Consider the following 24772-nt stretch of genomic DNA (forward strand, 5'->3'; position numbering starts at 1 on the left):
TATGTCAGCAGGCAGACTGTCCCCTTATCAATAAAGGAGACCTCCTATGGGACCTCAGCCAGAACAAGTGACCATAGAGTAAGCTAAGCCACCACATGCTCCAGAGCTATAGTCAGGAGGAAACTCCACTGTGTCAGGAGAAAGTCCCCCCTTGTAAGCTTTTAAGCATTTCTGGGGGGCATTTATTAAAGTGGATGGCTGTGCCGACGACGATCACATGCTCTGCTCTATTACCCGAGGTTGCCCAAAAAGTAGAGATATCACTTTATTGTCATGATCTAGGAAGTTGTCAGATGTCTCTGGCAAGTTATATTGTTTACAATCAGTACAGGCACACAAGGACATCTTATACTGTACATACTGGAGGTAGCAGAGATCAGCACACGCTGCAGCTAGTTTACTATCAGTACAGGCACAGAGTAGCAGCTTATACTGTACACACTGGAGGCAGCATAGATCAGCACTTGCTGCAGCTAGTTTACTATCAGTGCAGACACAGAGTAGCAGCTTATACTGTACATACTGGAGGTAGCAGAGACAAGCACACGCTGCAGCTAGCTTACTATCAGTGCAGACACAGAGTAGCAGCTTATACTGTACATACTGGAGGTAGCAGAGATCAGCACACGCTGCAGCTAGTTTACTATCAGTACAGGCACAGAGTAACAGCTTATACTGTACATACTGGAGGTAGCAGAGACAAGCACACGCTGCAGCTAGTTTACTATCAGTACAGGCACAGAGTAGCAGCTTATACTGTACACACTGGAGGCAGCATAGATCAGCACACGCTGCAGCTAGTTTACTATCAGTACAGGCACACAAGGACATCTTATACTGTACATACTGGAGGTAGCAGAGACAAGCACACGCTGCAGCTAGCTTACTATCAGTGCAGACACAGAGTAGCAGCTTATACTGTACATACTGGAGGTAGCAGAGATCAGCACACGCTGCAGCTAGTTTACTATCAGTACAGGCACAGAGTAACAGCTTATACTGTACATACTGGAGGTAGCAGAGACAAGCACACGCTGCAGCTAGCTTACTATCAGTGCAGACACAGAGTAGCAGCTTATACTGTACATACTGGAGGTAGCAGAGATCAGCACACACTGCAGCTAGCTTACTATCAGTGCAGACACAGAGTAGCAGCTTATACTGTACATACTGGAGGCAGCATAGATCAGCACATGCTGCAGCTAGTTTACTATCAGTACAGGCACAGAGTAGCAGCTTATATTGTACATACTGGGGGTAGCAGAGGCAAGCACACGCTGCAGCTAGCTTACTATCAGTGCAGACACAGAGTAGCAGCTTATACTGTACATACTGGAGGCAGCATAGATCAGCACATGCTGCAGCTAGTTTACTATCAGTACAGGCACAGAGTAGCAGCTTATATTGTACATACTGGGGGTAGCAGAGGCAAGCACACGCTACAGCTAATTTACTATCAGTATAGGCACAGAGTATCAGCGTATACTGTACATACTGGAGGCAGCAGAGATCAGCACACACTGCAGCTAGTTTACTATCAGTACAGGCACAGAGTAGCAGCTTATACTGCACATACTGGAGGTAGCAGGGATCAGCACACACTGCAGCTAGTTTACTATCAGTACAGGCACCGAGTAACAGCTTATACTGTACATACTGAAGGTAGCAGGGATCAGCACACACTGTAGCTAGTTCACTATCAGTACAGGCACAAAGTAACAGCTTATACTGTACATACTGGAGGTAGCAGAGATCAGCACACACTGCAGCTAGCTTACTATCAGTACAGGCACAGAGTAGCAGCTTATACTGCACATACTGGAGGTAGCAGGGATCAGCACACACTGCAGCTAGCTTACTATCAGTACAGGCACAGAGTAGCAGCTTATACTGTACATACTGGAGGTAGCAGGGATCAGCACACACTGCAGCTAGTTTACCATCAGTACAGGTACAGAGTACAGCTTATACTGAACATAATGGAGGTAGCAGAGATCAGCACACGCTGCAGCTAGTTTACTATCAGTACAGACCCAGAGTAACAGCTTATACTGTACATACTGGGGGCAGCAGAGATCACACACTGCAGCTAGTTTACTATCAGTACAGGCACAGAGTAACCGCTTATACTGAACATACCGGAGGTAGGTTGAAAATGGACCAATCAAGTTGCATACATTTGCATACAGGATTTGCATACTCTTGCACCAAGTCATAATTATTTGCATCTTATTGACCACCCCTAATCAGCACACACTGCAGCTAGTTTACTTTCAGTACCGTGAGTTACTGTATTTTTAGGACTATAAGACTCACTTTTTCTTCCCCAAACGTGGGGAAAATCATCACTGCGTCTTATAGTCCAAATGCAGGGAGTTCCTGACATGTGACTGCCTGCCAATACCGACCTCCAATCTACCGCAATGTCAGGGACCCCCTGTACTGTGCCCATGCAGAGGACACAGGGGGACACAAAGGGGCATAGAGGCGGACACAGGGGGACACAACAGGTACAAAGGGGGCATAATCCACAAGATGCCCCTTCACCATGGATGCACCAGGTTTAGTATATACTGTATTTTTCCCCTGGTTTTTGTCCTATAAACCTGGGTGTGTCTTATGGTCAGGATCGTCTTATGGTCCGAAAAATACGATATATTACAGTATATTCTACCATGAGTAATAATCACATGGCAATGCACTGCTATGGCTCCTCAATAGGCCCATTCACATGAGCGCATTGGCTGCACAGTGCATCGGGGTTCTGTCGTAATAAGACAAGCCTAGTTATGCGTTACCCCACAGTGCGTACATTATGCGCACTTTATGAAGGAAGAGCAATGAGGCAACGTGCTTTGCGACGCAAGCATCACCGCAAGGCGATCATTTAAAAATCTGTAGCGATGGGCCGCATGCGAATCACATCGGATTCAGAGTGAACTTAGCCTTTGTGAATACAAACAATGTACAGAAAGAATGCGGAGTACTTTTTTCATGAGCCAAACGTGCTTCAAAACCGTACCTCCCAACTTTTCGAGATGAGAAAGAGGGACACTTAAACCACGCCCCTGATCACGCCCCCGTCACACCTCTAGCACGCATACCATAAAGATTTCATAAGAAAAATATGTTGTTTTATAATTCAAACCACACTGGTCCTTTCTATCCTGGTTCATTTTCCTCCATAGTAACATTTTAAAATTAGTAACATAACAATTTAAAGGATGGGAATAAAGTTTAGAGTCAAACACATTTTTAAGTAGAGAAATCTATATATTTACATAGAAAGAGGGACAAAGTCCTGAAAGAGGGACAAGGCTCCCAAAGAGGGACTGTCCTGCCTAAAGAGGGACAGTTGGGAGCTATGGAAACTACAGTGCAGCTTGTTACACCCACAGGAAGTAGGCATTCCAGTAGAATCCACATGCCTGCACCAGCAGATGGACACAGGAAGCAGTGTATTAGACCATATGATTATATTGGAATGTTTGCAATATGTAGACTATGTAATAAACACAGAGCAGTGGGTAAATGGAATTTGATTTTATGGGTGACAAGCCCACTAATGATACAATCTTGATTGTACAATCTTGCCAAACCTATGTAGCAGGAGCAGTAACCTGACTGAATGTCCTTTAAATGGATACTTTCGGAAGCCCCTCCTATTACACAGCAGTGGTAAGATTGTACAACACGATTGTATCCTTAATGGGCTTCTTTAAAGGGCCCACACTTTACTTAATTATCATCGACAGATTAAGCAATCGACTTTATTGGGCGATCGAAAACAGTGTGCTCTATTGCAAGTAAATCGACTCATGGGCGGCCCACACACTGCAAATGAGATCCTGTTGATTCCCGTTCACTAATCGATCTGAACGATGTTGTGTCAGAGGCGGCGTTAGAGTTTGTGAGGCCTGGGGCGAGTGTCATATGCGGGGCCTGGAGCCGTAAGTGTAGGCTATCTACCATCCCACCATACTCAGGGGCTTGTCCACTTCTAATGCAGAACACCTTATTAGTGTTTAAAAACAAATACTTTCTTAAAGGCCACTAAGCCAACCAAAAAACTGGAGATGGGTACTAAGCTGGCTGGGGAGCTTGGGATAGGTAGAGGCTGGCTCGGGAGCTTGGGATAGGTAGAGGCTGGCTGGGGATAGGTAGAGGCTGGCTGGGGAGCTTGGGATAGGTAGAGGCTGGCTGGGGAGCTAGGGATGGGTAGAGGCTGGCTCGGGAGCTTGGGATAGGTAGAGGCTGGCTGGGGATAGGTAGAGGCTGGTTGGGGAGCTTGGGATAGGTAGCGGCTGGCTGGGGATAGGTAGAGGCTGGCTGGGGAGCTTGGGATGGGTAGAGGCTGGCTGGGGAGCTAGGGATGGGTAGAGGCTGGCTCGGGAGCTTGGGATAGGTAGAGGCTGGCTGGGGATAGGTAGAGGCTGGCTGGGGAGCTTGGGATAGGTAGCGGCTGGCTGGGGATAGGTAGAGGCTGGCTGGGGAGCTTGGGATGGGTAGAGGCTGGCTGGGGAGCTAGGGATGGGTAGAGGCTGGCTCGGGAGCTTGGGATAGGTAGAGGCTGGCTGGGGATAGGTAGGTAGAGGCTGGCTGGGGATAGGTAGAGGCTGGCTGGGGAGCTAGGGATGGGTAGAGGCTGGCTGGGGAGCTAGGGATGGGTAGAGGCTGGCTCGGGAGCTTGGGATAGGTAGAGGCTGGCTGGGGATAGGTAGAGGCTGGCTGGGGAGCTTGGGATAGGTAGCGGCTGGCTGGGGATAGGTAGAGGCTGGCTGGGGAGCTTGGGATGGGTAGAGGCTGGCTGGGGATAGGTAGAGGCTGGTTGGGGAGCTTGGGATAGGTAGAGGCTGGCTGGGGATAGGTAGAAGCTGGCTGAGGAGCTTGGGATAGGTAGAGGCTGGCTGGGGAGCTTGAGATAGGTAGAGGCTGGCTGGGGAGCTTGGGATAGGTAGAGGCTGGCTGGGGATAGGTAGAGGCTGGCTGGGGAGCTTGAGATAGGTAGAGGCTGGCTGGGGAGCTTGAGATAGGTAGAGGCTGGCTGGGGAGCTTGGGATAGGTAGAGGCTGGCTGGGGAGCTTGGGATAGGTAGAGGCTGGCTGGGGAGCTAGGGATAGGTAGAGGCTGGCTGGGGAGCTAGGGATAGGTAGAGGCTGGCTGGGGAGCTTGGGATAGGTAGAGGCTGGCTGGGGAGCTTGGGATAGGTAGAGGCTGGCTGGGGAGCTTGGGATAGGTAGAGGCTGGCTGGGGAGCTTGGGATAGGTAGAGGCTGGCTGGGGAGCTTGGGATAGGTAGAGGCTGGCTGGGGAGTTTGGGATAGATACAGGCTGTCTGGGGAGCTTGGGATAGATACAGGCTGTCTGGGGAGCTTGGGATAGATACAGGCTGGCTTGGGAGCTTGGGATAGGTAGAGGCTGGCTGGGGAGCTAGGGATAGGTAGAGGCTGGCTGGGGAGCTAGGGATAGGTACAGGCTGGCTGGGGAGCTTGGGATAGGTACAGGCTGGCTGGGGAGCTTGGGATAGGTAGAGGCTGGCTGGGGAGCTTGGGATAGGTAGAGGCTGGATGGGGAGCTTGGGATAGGTAGAGGCTGGCTGGGGAGCTTGGGATAGGTAGAGGCTGGCTGGGGAGCTTGGGATAGGTAGAGGGTGGCTGGGGAGCTTGGGATAGGTAGAGGCTGGCTGGGGAGCTTGGGATAGGTAGAGGCTGGCTGGGGAGCTTGGGATAGGTAGAGGCTGGCTGAGGAGCTGGGGAGCTTGGGATAGGTAGAGGCTGGCTGGGGAGCTTGGGATAGGTAGAGGCTGGCTGGGGAGCTTGGGATAGGTAGAGGCTGGCTGGGGAGCTTGGGATAGGTAGAGGCTGGCTGGGGAGCTAGGGATAGGTAGAGGCTGGCTGCGGAGCTTGGGATAGGTAGAGGCTGGCTGGGGAGCTAGGGATAGGTACAGGCTGGCTGGGGAGCTAGGGATAGGTAGAGGCTGGCTGGGGAGCTTGGGATGGGTACAGGCTGGCTGGGGAGCTTGGGATAGGTACAGGCTGGCTGGGGAGCTTGGGATAGGTAGAGGCTGGCTGGGGATCTTGGGATAGGTAGAGGCTGGCTGAGGAGCTGGGGAGCTTGGGATAGGTAGAGGCTGGCTGGGGAGCTTGGGATAGGTAGAGGCTGGCTGGGGAGCTTGGGATAGGGGTGTGTACCAGACTGGCTGGGGATGGGTGCTAGACTGAATGGGGAGCTGGGGAGATGTCTGTCCTGCACCACCACCCGGGGTCAGGTTGATATGTTTTGCGTGCCCATGGCCGGGAGTGCGATGTGCATGACGTAAATGGTGATGTCAATGCACAGGGCGCTCTTGTCTGTGGACATGCAATCAAGGACGCATGCGCCGCTGGGTCAGCACCTGAGCATGAGTCGACCAGGAAGAACAGGGCTCTCAGCGTGATCACAGTGGGCATGACCCCGCCCCCCCCCCCCCCCCCCCCCCCACACACACAAATTTCACAAATCTGACCACTGTACCACACACATATGTTCAATTTTTCCCCAATTATGATAAAAATGATTGGAAACTCTGAGAAAATTGCTAGGGTGTGTATATCAATAAATTGACAATCTAACACAATCTTCAGAAAAATTGAAGAAAAATTTCCAGCATTCCGGATCGATAACAATCGAGAAAAAAACAGGAAATCCGATCAGATATTTCAGTAGAATGAAAAAAAGCTTCAATTTTTTTCGGGAGATCCGATCATATTTATCGAATTGCTGTAAAATCGGATCATTTTATTGTATAGTGTGTGTCTACTTTAAAGAGAGTCTGAAGCGAGAATAAATCTCGCTTCAGACCTCCTAGATAGCAGGGGCAGGTGTGCCTCTGCTAAGCCGCCGCTATCCTGTGGCTTAACGGGGGTCCCTTCACCCCCAAATCCCCTCAGTGCAGCGGGGGAGCGCTTCTTGGTTGGGGCAGGGCTAACCGCCGCAGCCCTGCCCCACGCGCGTCTATCAGACGCGTATCTCCGCCTCTCCCCCGCCCCTCTCAGTCTTCCTTCACTGAGAGGGGCGGGGGAGAGGCGGCGATGCGCGGCTGATAGACGGCGCTGAGAGGCAGGGCTGCAGCCGTTAGCCCTGCCTCCAGGAGCGACCAAGTCTGCGACCAAGTGTCGCAGTGCGGGGTTTGGGGGTGAAGGGACCCCCGTTATGCGGCGGGATAGCGGCGGTTTAGCAGGGGCACACATGCCCCTGCTAACTATGAGCTCTGAAGCGAGATTTATTCTCGCTTCAGAGTCTCTTTAAAAGATACCCGAAGTGACATGTGACATGGTGAGATAAACATGTGTATGTACAGTGCCTAGCACACAAATAACTAGGCTGTGTTCTTTTTTTTCTTTCTCTGCCTGAAAGAGTTAAATATCGGGTATGTAAGTCAGTCCTGACTCAGACAGGAAGTGACTACAGTGTGACCCTCACTGATAAGAAATTCCAACTATAAAACACTTTCCGAGCAGAAAATGACTTCTGAGAGCAAGAAAGAGATAAAAAGGCACAATAGTTCATAAATTTTAGCTCTGGCATACTTCAATGAATGTGTCATTGAGCAAAAACAAGAAAAAAGTTAAAACTCAAAAAAGTAGATTTAATCATAAAATAAAACTGGAATATCTTAAAAAGTCATCTTTAGGAGACGGAAGATAGATACAATCGTTTATTCCATTAGTTTATTTTCGCCTCGGGTGTCCTTTAAGTTCCCCCTCCTGCTGTAGCAGCAGCAGCAGCAAGCACACACCTCCAGTGACTTAATTACATCTTTTTTATGCCAGAAGGGGGCGGGCGATAGAGAGAGAGGAAAACTGTCATGAGTTTCCTGCTCAACCTTATTGTGGGGCCTCCAGGACTTGAGAGAGGAGGAAAAAAAAACTTACCAAAAAAAAAAAAAACCTCCTCTGGCAGCTGTTCCTTCTTTCTACATAATAACAAGCATTGCCTGGGCCAGGCTCACAGCAAGCTGCGTCACCCTGCAGCCAGGCAGCTATCTGGGGAGACAGAGGAGCCCCCCCAAAATCTGTGCCTGGAGCCCCCCAACACCACCAGCACCCCCCTGGCAGCCTGGAAGTGGAGCCAGTAGTGCCAGGCAGTCTCCCAGGGCGGCCAGCATATGGAGCTGCTCTGCTGTGAGGTGGACACTGTCCGCAGGGCTCAGTCGGACCCGACGCTCCTGCTCAACGACCGGGTCCTTCACAACCTGCTGACCGTGGAGGAGAGGTACCTGCCCCAGTGCTCCTACTTCAAGTGTGTCCAGAAAGACATCCAGCCCTTCATGCGCAGAATGGTGGCCACATGGATGTTGGAGGTGGGTGGATTAGATCACTTCTTAGTGCGACCCCCCCTTTTCTCCACCCCCCCCCCCATCTTCTAAGATCACCCCAAATTATCTAGGGAGCAACCCAAATTCCCTATGATGATCACCCCGAAAACTCTGATTCCCCCAAGTCCAGTCTGATCACCCTAAACCATCTCTGTTCAGCTGAGCAGATGTATAGAGCTGGCTGCAAAACCCACGGCTCTGAGCATAGGCTGTATAGGCTGGACATTATATATAGGGCTCTGTGCATAGGCTGTATAGGCTGCACGTTATATATATAGTGCTCTGAGCATAGGCTGTATAGGCTGCACGTTATATATATATAGTGCTCTGAGCATAGGCTGTATAGGCTGGACATTATATATAGGGCTCTGTGACAAGGCTGGACATTATATATAGAGCTCTGTGCATAGGCTGGATATTATATATAGAGCTCTGTGACAAGGCTGGACATTATATATAGAGCTCTGTGACAAGGCTGGACATTATATAGAGCTCTGTGACAAGGCTGGACATTATATAGAGCTCTGTGACAAGGCTGGACATTATATAGAGCTCTGTGACAAGGCTGAACATTATATATAGGGATCTGTGACAAGGCAGGCCATTATATATAGCTCTGTGACAAGGCTGGACATTATACAGAGCTCTGTGCATAGGCTGGACATTATATAGAGCTCTGTGCATAGGCTGGATATTATATATAGAGCTCTGTGACAAGGCAGGCCATTATATATAGCTCTGTGACAAGGCTGGACATTATACAGAGCTCTGTGCATAGGCTGGACATTATATAGAGCTCTGTGCATAGGCTGGATATTATATATAGAGCTCTGTGACAAGGCAGGACATTATAAATAGAGCTATGTGACAAGGCTGGACATTATATATAGAGCTATGTGACAAGGCTGGACATTATATAGAGCTCTGTGACAAGGCTGGACATTATATATAGAGCTCTGTGACAAGGCTGGACATTATATATAGGGCTCTGTGACAAGGCAGGCCATTATATAGAGCTCTGTGACAAGGCTGGACATTATATAGAGCTCTGTGCATAGGCTGGACATTATATATAGAGCTCTGTGACAAGGCTGGACATTATATATAGAGCTCTGTGACAAGGCAGGACATTTTATATATATATATATATATATATATATATATATATATATATATATATATATATATATATATATATATATATATATATATAGCTCTGTGACAAGGCTGGACATTATATAGAGCTCTGTGACAAGGCTGGACATTATATAGAGCTCTGTGCATAGGCTGGATATTATATATAGAGCTCTGTGACAAGGCTGGACATTATATAGAGCTCTGTGCATAGGCTGGATATTATATATAGAGCTCTGTGACAAGGCTGGACATTATATAGAGCTCTGTGCATAGGCTGGATATTATATATAGAGCTCTGTGACAAGGCTGGACATTAGAAAGAGCTCTGTGACATGGCTGGACATTATATAGAGCTCTGTGCATAGGCTGGACATTATATATATATATATAGAGCTCTGTGCATAGGCTGGACATTATATATATATATATAGAGCTCTGTGCATAGGCTGCAGGCAGTATAGGGCTGTACACTGTATGCATAGACACAGTTGGTGGCAGTAGGACTATGGACTGGTCTCTATCATCTCCCCATGCTGCATATGACTGAGATCCAACCTGATCCCTCAACAAACACAAGATCCTAGAGTTCTTTATGATATATATATATATATATATATATATATATATATATATACTCAATACAGGAAATGACTGAAAGGCCCCTGTGCTCGGTGGCCTCAGTCTTACACGTGCATTATTTGTCCATTGAATCCCCCCAGCCCGGGTACCCCTCATTCTGCCTCCTGCCCTATGTATCTCTGTGTATAGTGATGATAAACTTGTGGATTTGGGGGAGGCATAGACCCCCTGCTGCCCCCCTGGCTCGTGCTGCATGTAATGTCTGGAGGTGGACGGTTTATGATGTTTATGGGATTGTTGTTATGTTGCTGTTGTATAAGCTGCACTCTGTTAGGAGGGGACATCCTTGGACACGTGTTGCTGAGTTTGCCCCGACTTGTTGCAGAAATAAAGAGAGAGAAGTTTTCTGGGGAGGATTGAGCGAAAGGGGGCGATCTGGGGGGCAGCAGGTGGTCCCTGGGGGGGGGGGTTCTGGACTGGTGGATGAATGAGGTGGGGGTCCCCCTCTTTTGGTGGCTGCAGGTTCCCCTCTATGGGTGCCCACGTATGCAGACAGGCTGCTAGCATGCCCTGCTTGCGCCATGTTGGTCAGTCCTCTCTGCGGTCCGTCCAGCGGACGATCAGACACAGTGTGTGCCCTCATCGGAGATCTCCCCCCAGCTCTGCTCCTTGGTGGTCACCCCCTGGGGGTCTGGGCAGAGGGGAGGGGACCTGCTCCCTCACTAATCTCACCTTTTAACGCCTTGATCCTGATCCTCCAGGGGGGATCCGACGCATGTGTCATGCTTCCCCCTGGGAGTATCGGGGTGCCTCGCGTCGGATCGAGGTGCTCTGCGTCGGATCGGGGTACCCCCCTCCTATTCCTAGAGAGAGTTAAATAAAAATCGACCCAGTTGTTTCTTTGCGTTTAAAGAGCTGCCTCGTGCCTTGAGAAGGGTTAATGCGGAGATGTGGTGTCGGGGTCCCCCCTGCTGTAACTTGGGGGGTCGCCTGGTGAATCTGGGGGTCCCCTGTGAATGAGCTGGCTTTGATGATGTGGTCTGATCTGTGTGTGGAAGCTCAGCGCCCCCGACATTCAGCTGCGTTTGTGGGGTGTGGGGGGTTCTCGTGCTGTAACCCCCTCATCCGACCCCCCCTAAAATAAAAGCAGCCCCTCTTTATATGTTTGTGAGTTAGCGATCCCCACGCAGCACCCCATTTCCCAGCAGCTCTGGCCCTTTTCCCTTCCCCCCCCCCCACCCCCTCCTCCCAGCAGCCATGCTTTGCAAGCCCTGGAGCCCCCTGACACCCCCTTCTTCGATGGTTTTACCCCCCAAAACGTGCTCCCTGGCCCCCCACAATTGTCGGGAAAGATGCAGGGGGGTCCGATCTCCCTTTCCCCGCAAAAAGCGGGCGCCTGGGCATTTTTTAAGTATTTTTAAATATTTTTTGAAAAAATGACGGAGTGAGAATTCGTCCCCTGGCTTCGGGGTGGAATGTGACCTGCCTGTAGGTCTGTGGGTGGCTATTCTCAGGGCTCAGGGGGTCCCAGGGATCAGAGGCAGCCCTGCCAGGGGGTCACCTGCCCTCTGGGGTACTTTTTACTGATTATTAAGCTTTTTTATCAGGTGTATCAATGCATTATTTAACGATGTCCCCTTCCCTGTCTCTCTCCCCTTATCCTTCCCTTGTGTCCCCTTCCTTATACCTCTCCCCCCTATTTGTTACTTTCTTTGCTGTCTGCCCCCCTTTACCTGCACGATGTTATACTTCATCCTCTTTATTCTGCTTTTTATATATAACTTTATATTCTGTTTTCCCCTCTCCTCCCCCCCCTGCACCATGCCTGCCTCTCCTCTCCTCTCTTGCTCCATGTTCTTTGTTCCTTCCTGCATATATTACTTTTGTATTTTATACTCTTTATGTTACTTTTCCCCACCTCTGCCACATGTTTCCTCTCTGGCCACTTTCATTGACTTTGATCACTTTTTATATTTCTTTTTATGTTATTTTCGCTCCCTCCCCCCCACTCCATGCTGTCTTTTTTTCACCTGCATGACTGTCCATTTTCTTAATTAATATTCTTTATTCCTTATCTATAAACTTTTTTTTATTGTTGTTTTACGTTCCTTACCTCTCTTTTTTTATTTGTCTTATTTTTTAAACCTCTTTCTTAACCTTTCCCATTAAAATGAACTTTTTTATTCATGGATCTGCACATTTCTTCTGTTGTATCCTCGCCTCCATATTGTCCTCGCACATTTCTTTTTCTTTTGCTATTTTTTATGAACGTGCTGTCTTACTTGCTGTTACACCTTTCATCTGAGCTGCCTATTTTAATTTTTTATTATTATTATTAATTATTATTATTTTCTGCCTCCACACAACTTGTTTCTTTATTCCATTTTTTTTTTTTTTACCTCTGTCACTCTTGCCTGCTGCCTCTTTATTCTGTTTGATTTCCCCCCCCCCCCCCCCCCCCTTTTGCACCATTTTTTTGCATTTCTTTTTTATTATATGTAATTTGTTTGCACTTTCTCACTCCTCGTGTTTCTCTCACTGCTTTCTGTACCTTTTTTTCCCCCTTTGCCTTTCTTGTGACCCCGCCCCATCCCTCTCTCCTGCCCCGCCCCCCTCTGTCCATTTCTTTCCCATTCCTCAGGTCTGTGAGGAGCAGAAGTGTGAAGAAGAAGTGTTCCCCTTGGCCATGAACTATCTGGATAGATTTTTAGCTGTGATTCCCACCAGAAAGTGCCATCTGCAGCTCCTGGGGGCGGTCTGCATGTTCCTGGCCTCCAAACTCAAAGAGACTATCCCATTGACTGCAGAGAAACTCTGCATATATACTGACAATTCCATCAAACCCCAAGAGCTGCTGGTAATTAAACACACTTACACACTTTTTTATTTTTTATTTTTTTTTTATTTTTGCCCTACCACTTGGGAAAGGTAAAATTTATGTTTTTACTTTCTAGGTCAGCCCTCTTTTCCCAGGGACAGCCCTTTAAATTAAGCAGTTTTTTTTTCTTTTTGTTATGCCACAGTTTACTTGGGGTTATCATTTTTTTTATTATTTTAGCAGGAGGCATGTATGTACATTTTAGGTATGTATTTATACATGTTGATATTATTATTATTATTATTATTATTATTATTATACGTACATATACACTTTTAGCACAGTCCACTTTTATGTTCAATGACTCTATCATTCTAGATTGTTTATAAGATTTCTAAACACTTTTATGTATGTGTTTATATAGATATGGCTTAGAGGTGATTTTTTTTTTGTTTGCTATGTAGCTGGTTTCCTCTCGTGCTTTGCTGGTGTCTTCTGCCACCTAGTGGCCGTGATTTTATGGCACAAGTCCAAACACTGAATGAACTGCGTTATTAATTAATTATTTGAGTCATGGTAATTGTGATGTAAGGACCCTTTCTCCTGCGGTTTCTCCTAGGCGATATTTTAACTCCTTATCAATTGAAAGCCACCAGCAAGCAAGAAAATACTCCGAATAATTTTGGCAGTACTTTTCCAAATACTTTTTGGTACTTTTCAGTTGCAGAGAGCTGAAAAGTTGTTTTAAACAAAAAATGAAAAATGATCTCCTAGGAGAAAACTTGAATTGAATAAGGCCTTATCCCAGCAAATAGCAATAGGGATGACAAATAATCTATAGACCTAGTATGGAAACAAAGCACTAACCTAAAAGTGGATCCGAGATAAACTTTTACTCATTGCATGATTGTGTTCCTTTCATATATAGGGCATGACTCAAGCCAAATACTTGTTTTGTGTTGTTTTAATACTCTATTTCCTTTAAACTAAACAAGCCACGCCCACAGCTTCTCCAGAGAGCCTTGGCACTTTGAGCCTTAGTAGCAAGGGCTTATGGGAGCTCAGTCTGGGCAGGAGGAGGAGGTGTTACTAGCCAGAGATTTCAGAGGCAGAGGGGAGGAGGGAGTTGGAGAGGGGAGTGAAGTTTTCACAGGCTGAGGGCTGGAGATGCAGAGCAGCTTGCCTGTGTGTAATGTGACAAACAGAACGTGGCTGCCCTCATTGTGTCACAGGAAGAAATAATCATAAACCGTTGAAGCTGTTTGCAGCTAGGATTGCTGTGTAAACTATCTAAACTTTAGATAAGATATATAGACAAGTTGCTTGTTATAGTTAGTTTTTCATCTCCGATCCGCTTTAATAACCTGTTTCTTTGGCCAAATGTGATTGCTACTGCATTGCAGCCTGCATCCTTCCCTGCATGGATTCAGCCACTAGTCAGTTATGATGGTGTGATGCCAGAAAAGTAGCAGCCAAACTATTGTCCAGTTTGAGGCCACTGTCGGTATGTTTAAACAGGAAGCTGAAGTGAGAAGGATATGGAGGCCGCCATCTTCATTCTCTAATAAACAGTTGCCTGACTTCACTGCTCATGCTCCGCCTCTAATACTAGAAATCCCTGCCCCGGAATGAGCACGCAGATCAGATGCTGTGACTCTGGGGTGACTCCACTGCCTGCATGCTTGTTGCAGGGCTGTGACTCAGACATGACTAAAGTCAAAAGCTCAGCCTGACAGCCGGGCAACTAGCATTGTTTATAAGGGAATGAGGATGACAGCTTCTGTATTCCTCTCACTTCAGGTCCCCTTTAAAAGTATTTCTAGTGTAGATACGGTCACACTGGGCTGGTTGTGTTGCAATATGATTACAACACTACCGAAATGTCATACTGCGCGTCAGGTTGTACTGATCTCTGCTACCTCCAGTATGTACATTATAAGCTGTTACTCTGTGCCTGTACTAATAGTAAACTAGCTGCAGTGTGTTCTGATCTCTGCTGCCTCCAGTATGTACAGTATAAGCTGTTACTGTGTCTGCACTGATAGTAAACTAGCTGCAGTGTGTGCTGATCTCTGCTACCTCCAGTATGTACAGTATAAGCTGATACTCTGTGTCTGTACTGATGGTAAATTAGCTGCAGTGTGTGCTGATCTCTGCTAGTTCCAGTATGTATAGTATAAGCTGTTACTCTGTGCCTGTACTGATAATAAACTAGCTGCAGTGTGTGCTGATCTCTGCTACCTCCAGTATGTACAGAATAAGCTGTTAGGCCTAGTGCACACCAGAGCGGTTCGGCTGCGGTTTGCGATCCGCTTGCGGGTGCGGATCCGCTAGGGTAATGTATTTCAATGGGCTGGTGCACACCAGAGCGGGAGGCATTTTGCAGAAACGCATACTCCCGGGCTGCTGCAGATTTTGGATTGCGGAGGCGTTTCTGCCTCAATGTTAAGTATAGGAAAAACGCAAACCGCTCTGAAAAACGGCACTTCCGAGCGGTTTGCCAGGCGTTTTTTGTTACAGAAGCTGTTCAGTAACAGCTTTACTGTAACAATACATGAAATCTACTACACCAAAAACGCTTCCCAAAACCGCAAAACGCTAGCTGAAACGCTACAGAAAAAGAAGAAAAAGCTTTTTAAAATCTGCTAGCATTCTGCGGATCTGCTAGTGTTTTTTGGTGTGCACCAGGCCTTACTCTGTGTCTGTACTGATAGTAAAGTAGCTGCAGTGTGTGGTGATCTCTGCTGCCTCCAGTATGTACAGTATGGCCTGGTGCACACCAAAACTCGCTAGCAGATCCACAAAATGCTAGCAGATTTTGAAATGCTTTTCCTTTTTTTTCTGTAGCGTTTCAGCTAGCATTTTGCGTTTTTGGGAAGCGTTTTTGGAGTAGTAGATTTCATATATTGTTACAGTAAAGCTGTTACTGAACAGCTTCTGTAACAAAAACGCCTGCAAAACTGCTCTGAACTGCCGTTTTTCAGAGCAGTTTGCGTTTTTCCTATACTTTTACATTGGAGGCAGAAACGCTTCCGCAATCCAAAATCTGCAGCAGCCCGGGAGTATGCGTTTCTGCAAAACGCCTCCCGCTCTGGTGTGCACCAGCCCATTGAAATACATTACCCAAGCGTTTCCACATCCGCAAGCGGATCGAAAAACGCTGCCGAACCGCTCTGGTGTGCACTAGGCCTATAAGCTGTTACTCTGTGCCTGTACTGATAGTAAATTAGCTGCAGCATGTGCTGATCTCTACCTCCAGTATGTATATTATAAGCTTCTACTCTGTTCCTGTACTGATAGTAAACTAGCTACAGTGTGTGCTGATCTCTGCTGCCTCCAGTATGTATGGTATAAGCTTCTACTCTGTTCCTGTACTGATAGTAAACTAGCTACAGTGTGTGCTGATCTCTGCTGCCTCCAGTATGTATGGTATAAGCTTCTACTCTGTTCCTGTACTGATAGTAAACTAGCTACAGTAAGTGCTGATCTCTGCTGCCTCCAGTATGTATAGTATAAGCTGCTACTCTGTGCCTGTACTGATAGTAAACTAGCTGCAGTGTGTGCTGATCCCTGCTACCTCCAGTATGTACAGTATAAGCTGTTACTCTGTGTCTGTACTGATAGTAAACTAGCTGCAGGTTGTGCTGCTCTCTGCTACCTCCAGTATGTACAGTATAAGCTGTTTTTACTCTGTGTCTGCACTGATAGTAAACTAGCTGCAGTGTGTGGTGATCTCCGCTACCTCCAGTATGTACAGTATAAGGTGTTAATCTGTGCCTGTACTGATAGTAAACTAGCTGCAGCATGTGCTGCTCTCTGCTACCTCCAGTATGTACAGTATAAGCTGTTACTCTGTGTCTGTACTGATGGTAAATTAGCTGCAGTGTGTGCTGATCTCTGCTACCCCCAGTGTGTACAGTATAAGCTGTTACTCTGTGCCTGTACTGATAGTAAACTAGCTGCAGTGTGTGCTGATCTCTGCTGCCTCTAGTATAAGCTGTTACTGTGTCTGCACTGATGGGAAACTAGCTGCAGGTTGTGCTGATCTCTGCTACCCCCAGTATGTACAGTATAAGCTGTTACTCTGTGTCTGTACTGATGGTAAATTAGCTGCCGTGTGTGCTGATCTCTGCTAGTTCCAGTATGTACAGTATAAGGTGTTACTCTGTGACTGTACTAATAGTAAACTAGCTGCAGTGTGTGCTGATCTCTGCTACTTCCAGTATATACAGTATAAGCTGTTACTCTGCCCCTGTTTTGATGGTAAACTAGCTACAGTGTGTGCTGATCTCTGCTACCTTCAGTATGTACAGTATAAGCTGTTACTCTGCCCCTGTTTTGATAGTAAACTAGCTACAGTGTGTGCTAATATTCAGTATCTGCAGTATATACATGATCCTAGGCCTCTAATGCTTTTAGCCCCTGAAGAAGCATGCAGATCAGATGAGTCTGACTGAAGTCTGTCTGGATTAGCTGCAAGTTCATTTCACGTTTTTGACACACACTTCTAATGCCCGAGAGATCAGCAGGACTGCCAGGTAACTGGTATTGTTTAAAGGGAAAATAAATATGGCAGCCTCCATATACCTCTCTCTTCAGGTGTCCTTTAAGATGCTTCCTTACTGATCCCATCAGCCACCGAAAGAAGCAGCAGTACTACACCAGTGACACCATTCTCCTAACACCCAGATCTTCATTTCCTGGAAGTGGAAGTCAGGTTAGCAAATCAAAGCCACTAATTAATGGCTCCTTAATTAAAGGGAAGCACCACCTTCTTGAGAAAAAATGGCAGTCTATGCAGTTGAGTCCAGCGCCAGGATGAACGGAAACCCTGATTTCCGCTTGCTTTATGGGAATATAAAATACATTCATTCCGTAGTGTTTCTACCAGAGCCTTGCCACATGGGAGTGCCAAGGTGTGCTTCCAGTTAGTTCATTAGTGCAGGTGAGTAAATTGAGCCCCGGCTCCTTCTTTGTGCAGCTTATTACTCCTGCAGGAAGGTGGGAGTTTATAACCAGTCTGTACAGCAACAATAGATCCCTCTCTGGACAGATTCGATCAGGGAGGGATTTGCCTGCATTAGATCCTACGCCACACTTGTGGCTGTTCTAACCTGATCCGGTGTAGGATCTACGCCACCTGCTGTTGCCGCTCCCTGATGCAATCGTGCGCACCCGAGAGGGGAGATTAAGCTGTCATATGACAGCTGACATCTCCCCTCAGTGATCAGAAACCATCGCGTATGGCTGCTGATCTCGTGATCACTGATCACTACGATCGCCAGCGTATCGTAGTGATCACCAGTAACAGCTGCGGTGGTAGGGGGGAAAGAAGAGGATCCACTCACCTCCCTGCCATTCCCGCGATGATCGGCGCTCCCCTCCGCTCTGGCCGGCCTCTCTGCTCTCTCTGACGTCAGCGCTGGGTCCCGGCTTGATGACGTCATCAAGCCGAGACCCAGAACTGAGCAGCAGTAGGAGCAGAGTTGCCGGCCGGAGGAGAGGGGTCCGCTGCGGCTCATCACTGGAGCCTGGAAGGGGAGTGAAGGCTGCCAGCTACAGAGGGGACATCTGGTCACCATGGGGACACACAGCCCAGCACGCAGAACTGGGGATCCGACTGCCTGACCCCCCCCCCCCAACTTGCGCCCTTGGGGGTAAGGCTGCTTATGGGAGTGTTCTCACATAAGTTATAAGCTTTCTATCCTATCGCAAACACGGCTCCTGCACCATTTCCTGAGCATTTGCGATTCAATAGAAGGTATAGGGAAATCGTTAAGCACATGCAAAAACGCTTTGAAAATCGATTTTCCAAGCGCTTTTAATGAATAAATACATACTGACGTCAGGAAGTGGGAAAAAAAAAAACCTACACAAAAGCGCTTAGAAAAGCGCTTTCAAAATCGCTCCATAAATTGCTCAGCCCTTGCGATTTATAACGTGAACAAGGCCTAAGTGTTTGGCCGCCTTTAAACAGGAAGTAAGCTGTATTTCCACCCCCTTCTGCTGCACCCCTCCGGGATTTCCACCTCACAGTTGATAACTCGACTATTCGCCCTTCCTCTCGGGGCCCTTTGTCTGGGTGTCACTCTGACCTTTTCCTTCATCCCCCCACATCTAAAATGTCACCAGAGCCTCCAATCTACACCTTCCATAATATCGCCAGGATCCGCTCCTCCCTGACACGACCAAGCTGCTCATCCATGCCCTCATCATCTCCCACCTTGACTATTGCAATGCCCTCCTGTCTGGCCTCCCCTGGAACCACATTGCCCCCCATCAATCAGTCATCAATGCAGCTGCCAGACTCATCCATCCTTCTCACTGCTCTGCATCCACATCTCCCCTCTGTAAATCCCTGCACTGGCTCTCTACTCCCTATACAATTCAGGAGAAGTTTCAAGATACTATGCCTGGCCTATAAATCTGTGCACAAAACCTGCCCTACCTAAATCTCGGAGGTTGTTCACAGGTATAAACCAAGCTTTCCCCTCCAGTCCTCCAATGACCTTCGTCTCAGTGCCTCACGCATTTCCCACTCTCATGCGCGCCTGCAGGATTTCTCAAGAGCTGCCCCCACCCTGTGGAACTCTCTTCCACCGCCCATGAGTTTCTCCCCCTCCTTCAACACATTCAAGCAAGCCCTCACAACCCACCTCTTCAGGATAGCCTACCCACCCCCTTCAACACAGTATCTTTGTACTGAATATTTGTTCTACAGCCCTACCTAGAGTGTCCACCTCCGCTCCCCTTACATTATAAGCCTTTGGCAGGGTCCTCCATTCCCTAGTGTATTATACATGATCATGTGCTCCTTTCCTATGACAGCCTCATACTTGTATTACTGGACCTACCTAACCAGCCCAAATCACATGATCATGTCTCTTGTACCGGGTTGAAGGAGGAAGTGTTTGTAGTCACATGACCGGCGAATGCGGCACTTGGAGCGCATCTGGGAGGCGCCAGGGACTGACCGAAGAAGAGGTCATACAGGTAAGATTGACCCCCCTCCGCCCCTCCCCCCGCACAGCTTTACTGGGAGATATCCGGATAGAACTATCCGGGTATCTCCTGAATTCGGATTTGAGCAAGCCTGCTGCTGCCTCGTACTTGTATTACTGGACCTACCTGACCATCCCAAATCACATGATCATGTATCTTGTACCCTCTCCCTTCCCTAGTGTATTCTACATGATCATGTGCTCCTTTCCTATGACCACCTCGTACTTGTATTACTGGGGCTACCTAACCAGCCCAAATCACATGATCATGTATCTTGTACCCTCTCCGTTCCCTAGTGTATTCTACATGAGTGTGTGCTCCTTTCCTATGACTGCCTCATACTTGTATTACTGGACCTACCTGACCATCCCAAATCACATGATCATGTATCTTGTACCCTCTCCCTTCCCTAGTGTATTCTACATGATGGTGTGCTCCTTTCCTATGACCGCCTCGTACTTGTATTACTGGACCTACCTGACCATCCCAAATCACATGATCATGTATCTTGTACCCTCTCCCTTCCCTAGTGTATTCTACATGATCATGTGCTCCTTTCCTATGACCACCTCGTACTTGTATTACTGGGCCTACCTAACCAGCCCAAATCACATGATCATGTCTCTTGTACCCTATCCCTTCCCTAGTGTATTCTACATGAGTGTGTGCTCCTTTCCTATGACTGCCTCATACTTGTATTACTGGACCTACCTGACCAGCCCAAATCACATGATCATGTATCTTGTACCCTCTCCCTTCCCTAGTGTATTCTACATGATCGTTTGCTCCTTTCCTATGACAGCCTGTACTTGTATTACTGGACCTACCTAACCAGCCCAAATCACATGATCATGTATCCTGTACCCTCTCCCTTCCCTAGTGTATTCTACATGGTCGTGTGCTCCTTTCCTATGTCTGCGCTGTACTTGTATTACTATTACGATTCGCCGGGGAACTTGTTCACGCAAACTTAGCTGGTTCGAGTTTGCGGTGAACCGCGAACACTTAGCGAGTTCGACCCGTCCCCTATACTACATCATTGGGCTAAACTTTGACCCTCTACATCAGTCAGCAAACACATGGCAGCCAATCAGGCTGCACTCTCTCCTGGAGCCCCCCCCTTTATAAAAGGCAGCAGCGTCGGCCATGTTCTCACTCTGTGTGCTGCTGTATTAGTGAGAGAAGGGAGAGAGATAGGGAAAGCGATAGTTAGGAGGTCTGTTAGCTTGCTTCTTGCTGATATATGAAAAGCACCCCAAACCGCTCTTTTAAGAGCTAATGTTCTTTGTGTGTGTGTGTGTGTGTGTGCCACTGACACTGCATATACAGCCCTGTCTGTCACAGCTGGCCCTTGCTAATTGCTGTACTGTGCCAGGCCCAGCACATTCAGTGCATACCTTTCACTGCCTCTGTGTGACTGCACTTTGTATTATACAATTCCACCACCAGTCAGTGCATACCTTTTCACTGCACCTGTGTGACTGCACAATTGTATTATAGCAGCAGTCAGTGCATACCTTTTTTCCCTGCACCTGTGTGACTGCACATTTTATACCAGTAGTCACTGCATACCTTTTCAATGCACCTGTGTGACTGCACAATTGTATTATAGCGGCAGTCAGTGAATACCTTTTCACTGCACCTGTGTAACTGCACATTGTATTATACCACCAGCAGTCAGGTCAAAAAAGTGTTCAGTACCTCACCTTTATCAAAATGAATGAGGCATGGATCCCAGAGGGCTACTGCCTGCCTCAAGACTAAGTCAGTCCCCACACAGCATCTCTGCCTGCAGGCCGCTTGACTGCCTTCTCCACCACCACCACCAACAGGGTCCAGGACTCCAGGCGGATTCCAGAATTTTTATGGCCGCTGCTGCAAACATAATAATAATTTTTCTGATGTGTGTACATGCCTAATGTTTCTGGCTGCAGTGCGGCTGCAGCAACAAAACAAAAGGCATGTACATGTGTCAATTCCCCTTCGTGATCATTACCTTGCCGCGGTGAAGGGGCTTGCGTATCACAATGAAGCAATGACCGGCTACATTAGTGTGTTGGGGGGCACACCTGACCCAAGATAATAAAGTCGTTGCTTCATTGTGGACAGTTGTTCTGTCATTCAGCTTCCTCAGCCCGACCATATGTGTTTGAAAACCGCCATCGCCTGCACTCTCGCCATGGTGCGCACCAGTCCAGCACGGCCGTCACTACACAAACAGCTGTTTGCGGTGCGTTACACGGTGAGTTTGGTGTGTCAGTGTGAAGCAGTACTCTAATTACACTCCCTGATTGATGTATACACATGCAAGACGTTTGAAAGCACTTTATGCCTCCAATTTAGCAATGCAATGTGATTTCTGCCCTTTAGGGATTATAACCCTGCTGTGCGTCACATCCAGAATTTTCCCCCCGGGACTTTGGGCGTGTATCCCACTCCGCCATGCCCCCTCCAGGTGTTAGACCCCTTGAAACATCTTTTCCATCATTTTAGTGGCCAGAAACAGTGTAGTTTTTCAAGTTCGCCTGCCCATTGAAGTCTATTGCGTTTCGAAATGTTTGCAGGTTCGCAAACCGAAAATCAGAGGTTCGAGCCATCTTTACTACCTAACCAGCCCAAATCACATGATCATGCATCTCGTACCCTGTTTTCCTGGTATAGTTTTGTCCTATGTTGTATAACCTTGTTATGTCTGTCATCCTTGTATCACTGTATGTATTAATTGTCCAGCGCTGCGTAATATGTTGGCTCTTTATAAATGTAATAATAATAATCAGAAATGTTTCCCAGTGCAACAGACGGCTATGAAACCATTTGAGGAAGTTGGAGGAGTGGCTGAATCTGTCAGGCTTTTATTGCTGTCTGTATCCCGATTCCCAACAAGGTCCCAGTCCCTGGAAACAGAGGTGTGTGGGGGTGACTATAACCTGGTATGAGGGGAGACGTTTGGGTGACATCTGTCACATGGTCTATTAAAGTGGACCTGAACTCTTACACAGGACAGAGGAAAAAATAGAGAAATGCACCCTGTATGTATTTAGAGAGTTTAGCCTAGTCTAATTCCACCTCACCTGTAAATAATCACCACCGTAATTTGACCTCTCAACTGTCAGCTGGATGCCTTGGCAGAGCGGCTAATTGGTAAATACAGGGTGTTAACCCTATGTCTGCTTCCATGACAGCAGGAAGTAGACACACTGCAGTTTTATTGCAGGATTTGTGTCAGCTGTAACAGATATGTTTTTCTTTAAAAGTTATTATGCTGTTACTTATCTTTTAACCTCCCTGGCGTTCTATTAAAATCGCCAGGGAGGCTGCGGGAGGGTTTTTTTTTAATAAAAAAAAAACTATTTCATGCAGCCAACTGAAAGTTGGCTGCATGAAAGCCCACTAGAGGGCGCTCCGTTTCCGCACAAGGAAGGCCGCAATGAGCGGCCTTCCTTGTTTCGCTTTCCTCGTCGCCATGGCGACGAGCGGAGTGACGTCATGGACGTCAGCCGACGTCCTGACGTCTGCCGCCTCCGATCCAGCCCTTAGCGCTGGCCGGAACTGTTTGTTCCGGCTGCGCTGGGCTCGGGCGGCTGGGGGGACCCTCTTTCGCCGCTGCACACGGCGGATCGCCGCGCTGCGGCGGCGATCAGGTAGCACACGCGGCTGGCAAAGTGCCGGCTGCGTGTGCTCCTTTTTATTTCATAGGAATCGGCCCAGCGGGGCCTGAGAAATCCTCCTGCGCAGGTTACCCCGAGCTGAGCTCGGGATAACCGGCAAGGGGGTTAAAGAAGATAGGAAGTTCTGAGTTCAGATCCAGGTTAATGCTGTTATTTTTTTGCCCTGCGCGGAGGCATTCTGCGCCTACCTTAAGGTGGACACACACGATACAATAAAATTATCCCATTTTACGGCAATTCAATAAATATTATCGGATCTCCCATAAAAATCTAAAGCATTTTTTTTTTCATTCGACTGGAAAATCAGATCGGATTTCCCATTTTTTTTTTTCTACTATTGATCCAGAATGCTGGAAATTTTTCTTCAAATTTTCTAAAGATTGTATGGTGTGTGTTAGATTGTCAATTTATTAATATACACACCCTAGCAATTTTCTCAGTTTCCAAAAATTTGTATCATAATTGGGGATAAATTGAACAAGTGTGTGTGTGTGTGTGGTACATTGGTCATATTTTTGAAATGTTGCAATCAGTCAGAAAGATTGATTGCAATTCTTAAAGTGAATGGGATCCGCATTTAAAAAAAAAAGAAGCAAATACTTACCTAAGGAGGGGGAAGGCTCTGGGTTGTATAGAGCCTTCCGTTCCCTCTCTCGGTGCTCTCTATCCTGTGCTGGCTCCTCCCCTCTCTATCCTGTGCTGGCTCCCCCCCCCCCCCCCCCCCCCGTTTCAAACCCCCGCCGAAAGGGTATTTGGAAGTCTCCGGGAGGCGTGTCCTCCTGAAGACGTGCGGCTCCATACTGCACAGGCGTGAGCGTGCAAGAGAGCGTGCTCATTCGGGCTCCCTGAAGACTTCTGAAGCCTCCTACGGCCGGGTAAAGCAGTATTTGACTAAATTAGTCACCTACTGCTACCGGGCGAGCCAGCACTGGACCGAGGGGACCAGGAGAGGGGCCGGAAGGCTCTATAGGACCCAGAGCCTTCCCTCTCCTTGGGTAAGTATCTGTCTCATTTTTTTAAATGCGGTTCCCATTCACTTTAAATTGAACAGATATTTAATAATGAGATGGCCCGTTGTACTTTAATTTGGATCTAGTGGACCGATTGGGTGCCAATACCTTCAATCTTGCATGTTGTTGTTGTTGTTGTTGTCTCTGTTTATCTTTTTGGAAAAAAGGAGAATCTGCTATTTTTTTTTTTTTTTGGTATCAAA

At 47.6% G+C, this 24772-nt stretch overlaps 1 protein-coding gene across 1 annotated transcript in view; it reads left to right on the plus strand.

Annotated features, from left to right (window-relative positions):
* Positions 1 to 7884: 7884 nt before the first annotated feature.
* The window catches only part of CCND2 (cyclin D2), a 67518-nt gene continuing 50630 nt past the window's right edge, over positions 7885 to 24772 (plus strand). Inside the window, exons 1-3 of the mRNA XM_068273775.1 lie at positions 7885 to 8340; positions 12713 to 12999; positions 17489 to 17601. Coding sequence (XP_068129876.1) covers positions 8146 to 8340; positions 12713 to 12999; positions 17489 to 17601 — 595 coding nt within the window. The 5' untranslated portion in view covers positions 7885 to 8145. The remainder of the gene's footprint in view (positions 8341 to 12712; positions 13000 to 17488; positions 17602 to 24772) is intronic.

The sequence above is a fragment of the Hyperolius riggenbachi genome, chromosome 3 (genome assembly GCF_040937935.1).
Source record: "Hyperolius riggenbachi isolate aHypRig1 chromosome 3, aHypRig1.pri, whole genome shotgun sequence".
Taxonomy (NCBI): Eukaryota; Metazoa; Chordata; class Amphibia; order Anura; family Hyperoliidae; genus Hyperolius; species Hyperolius riggenbachi.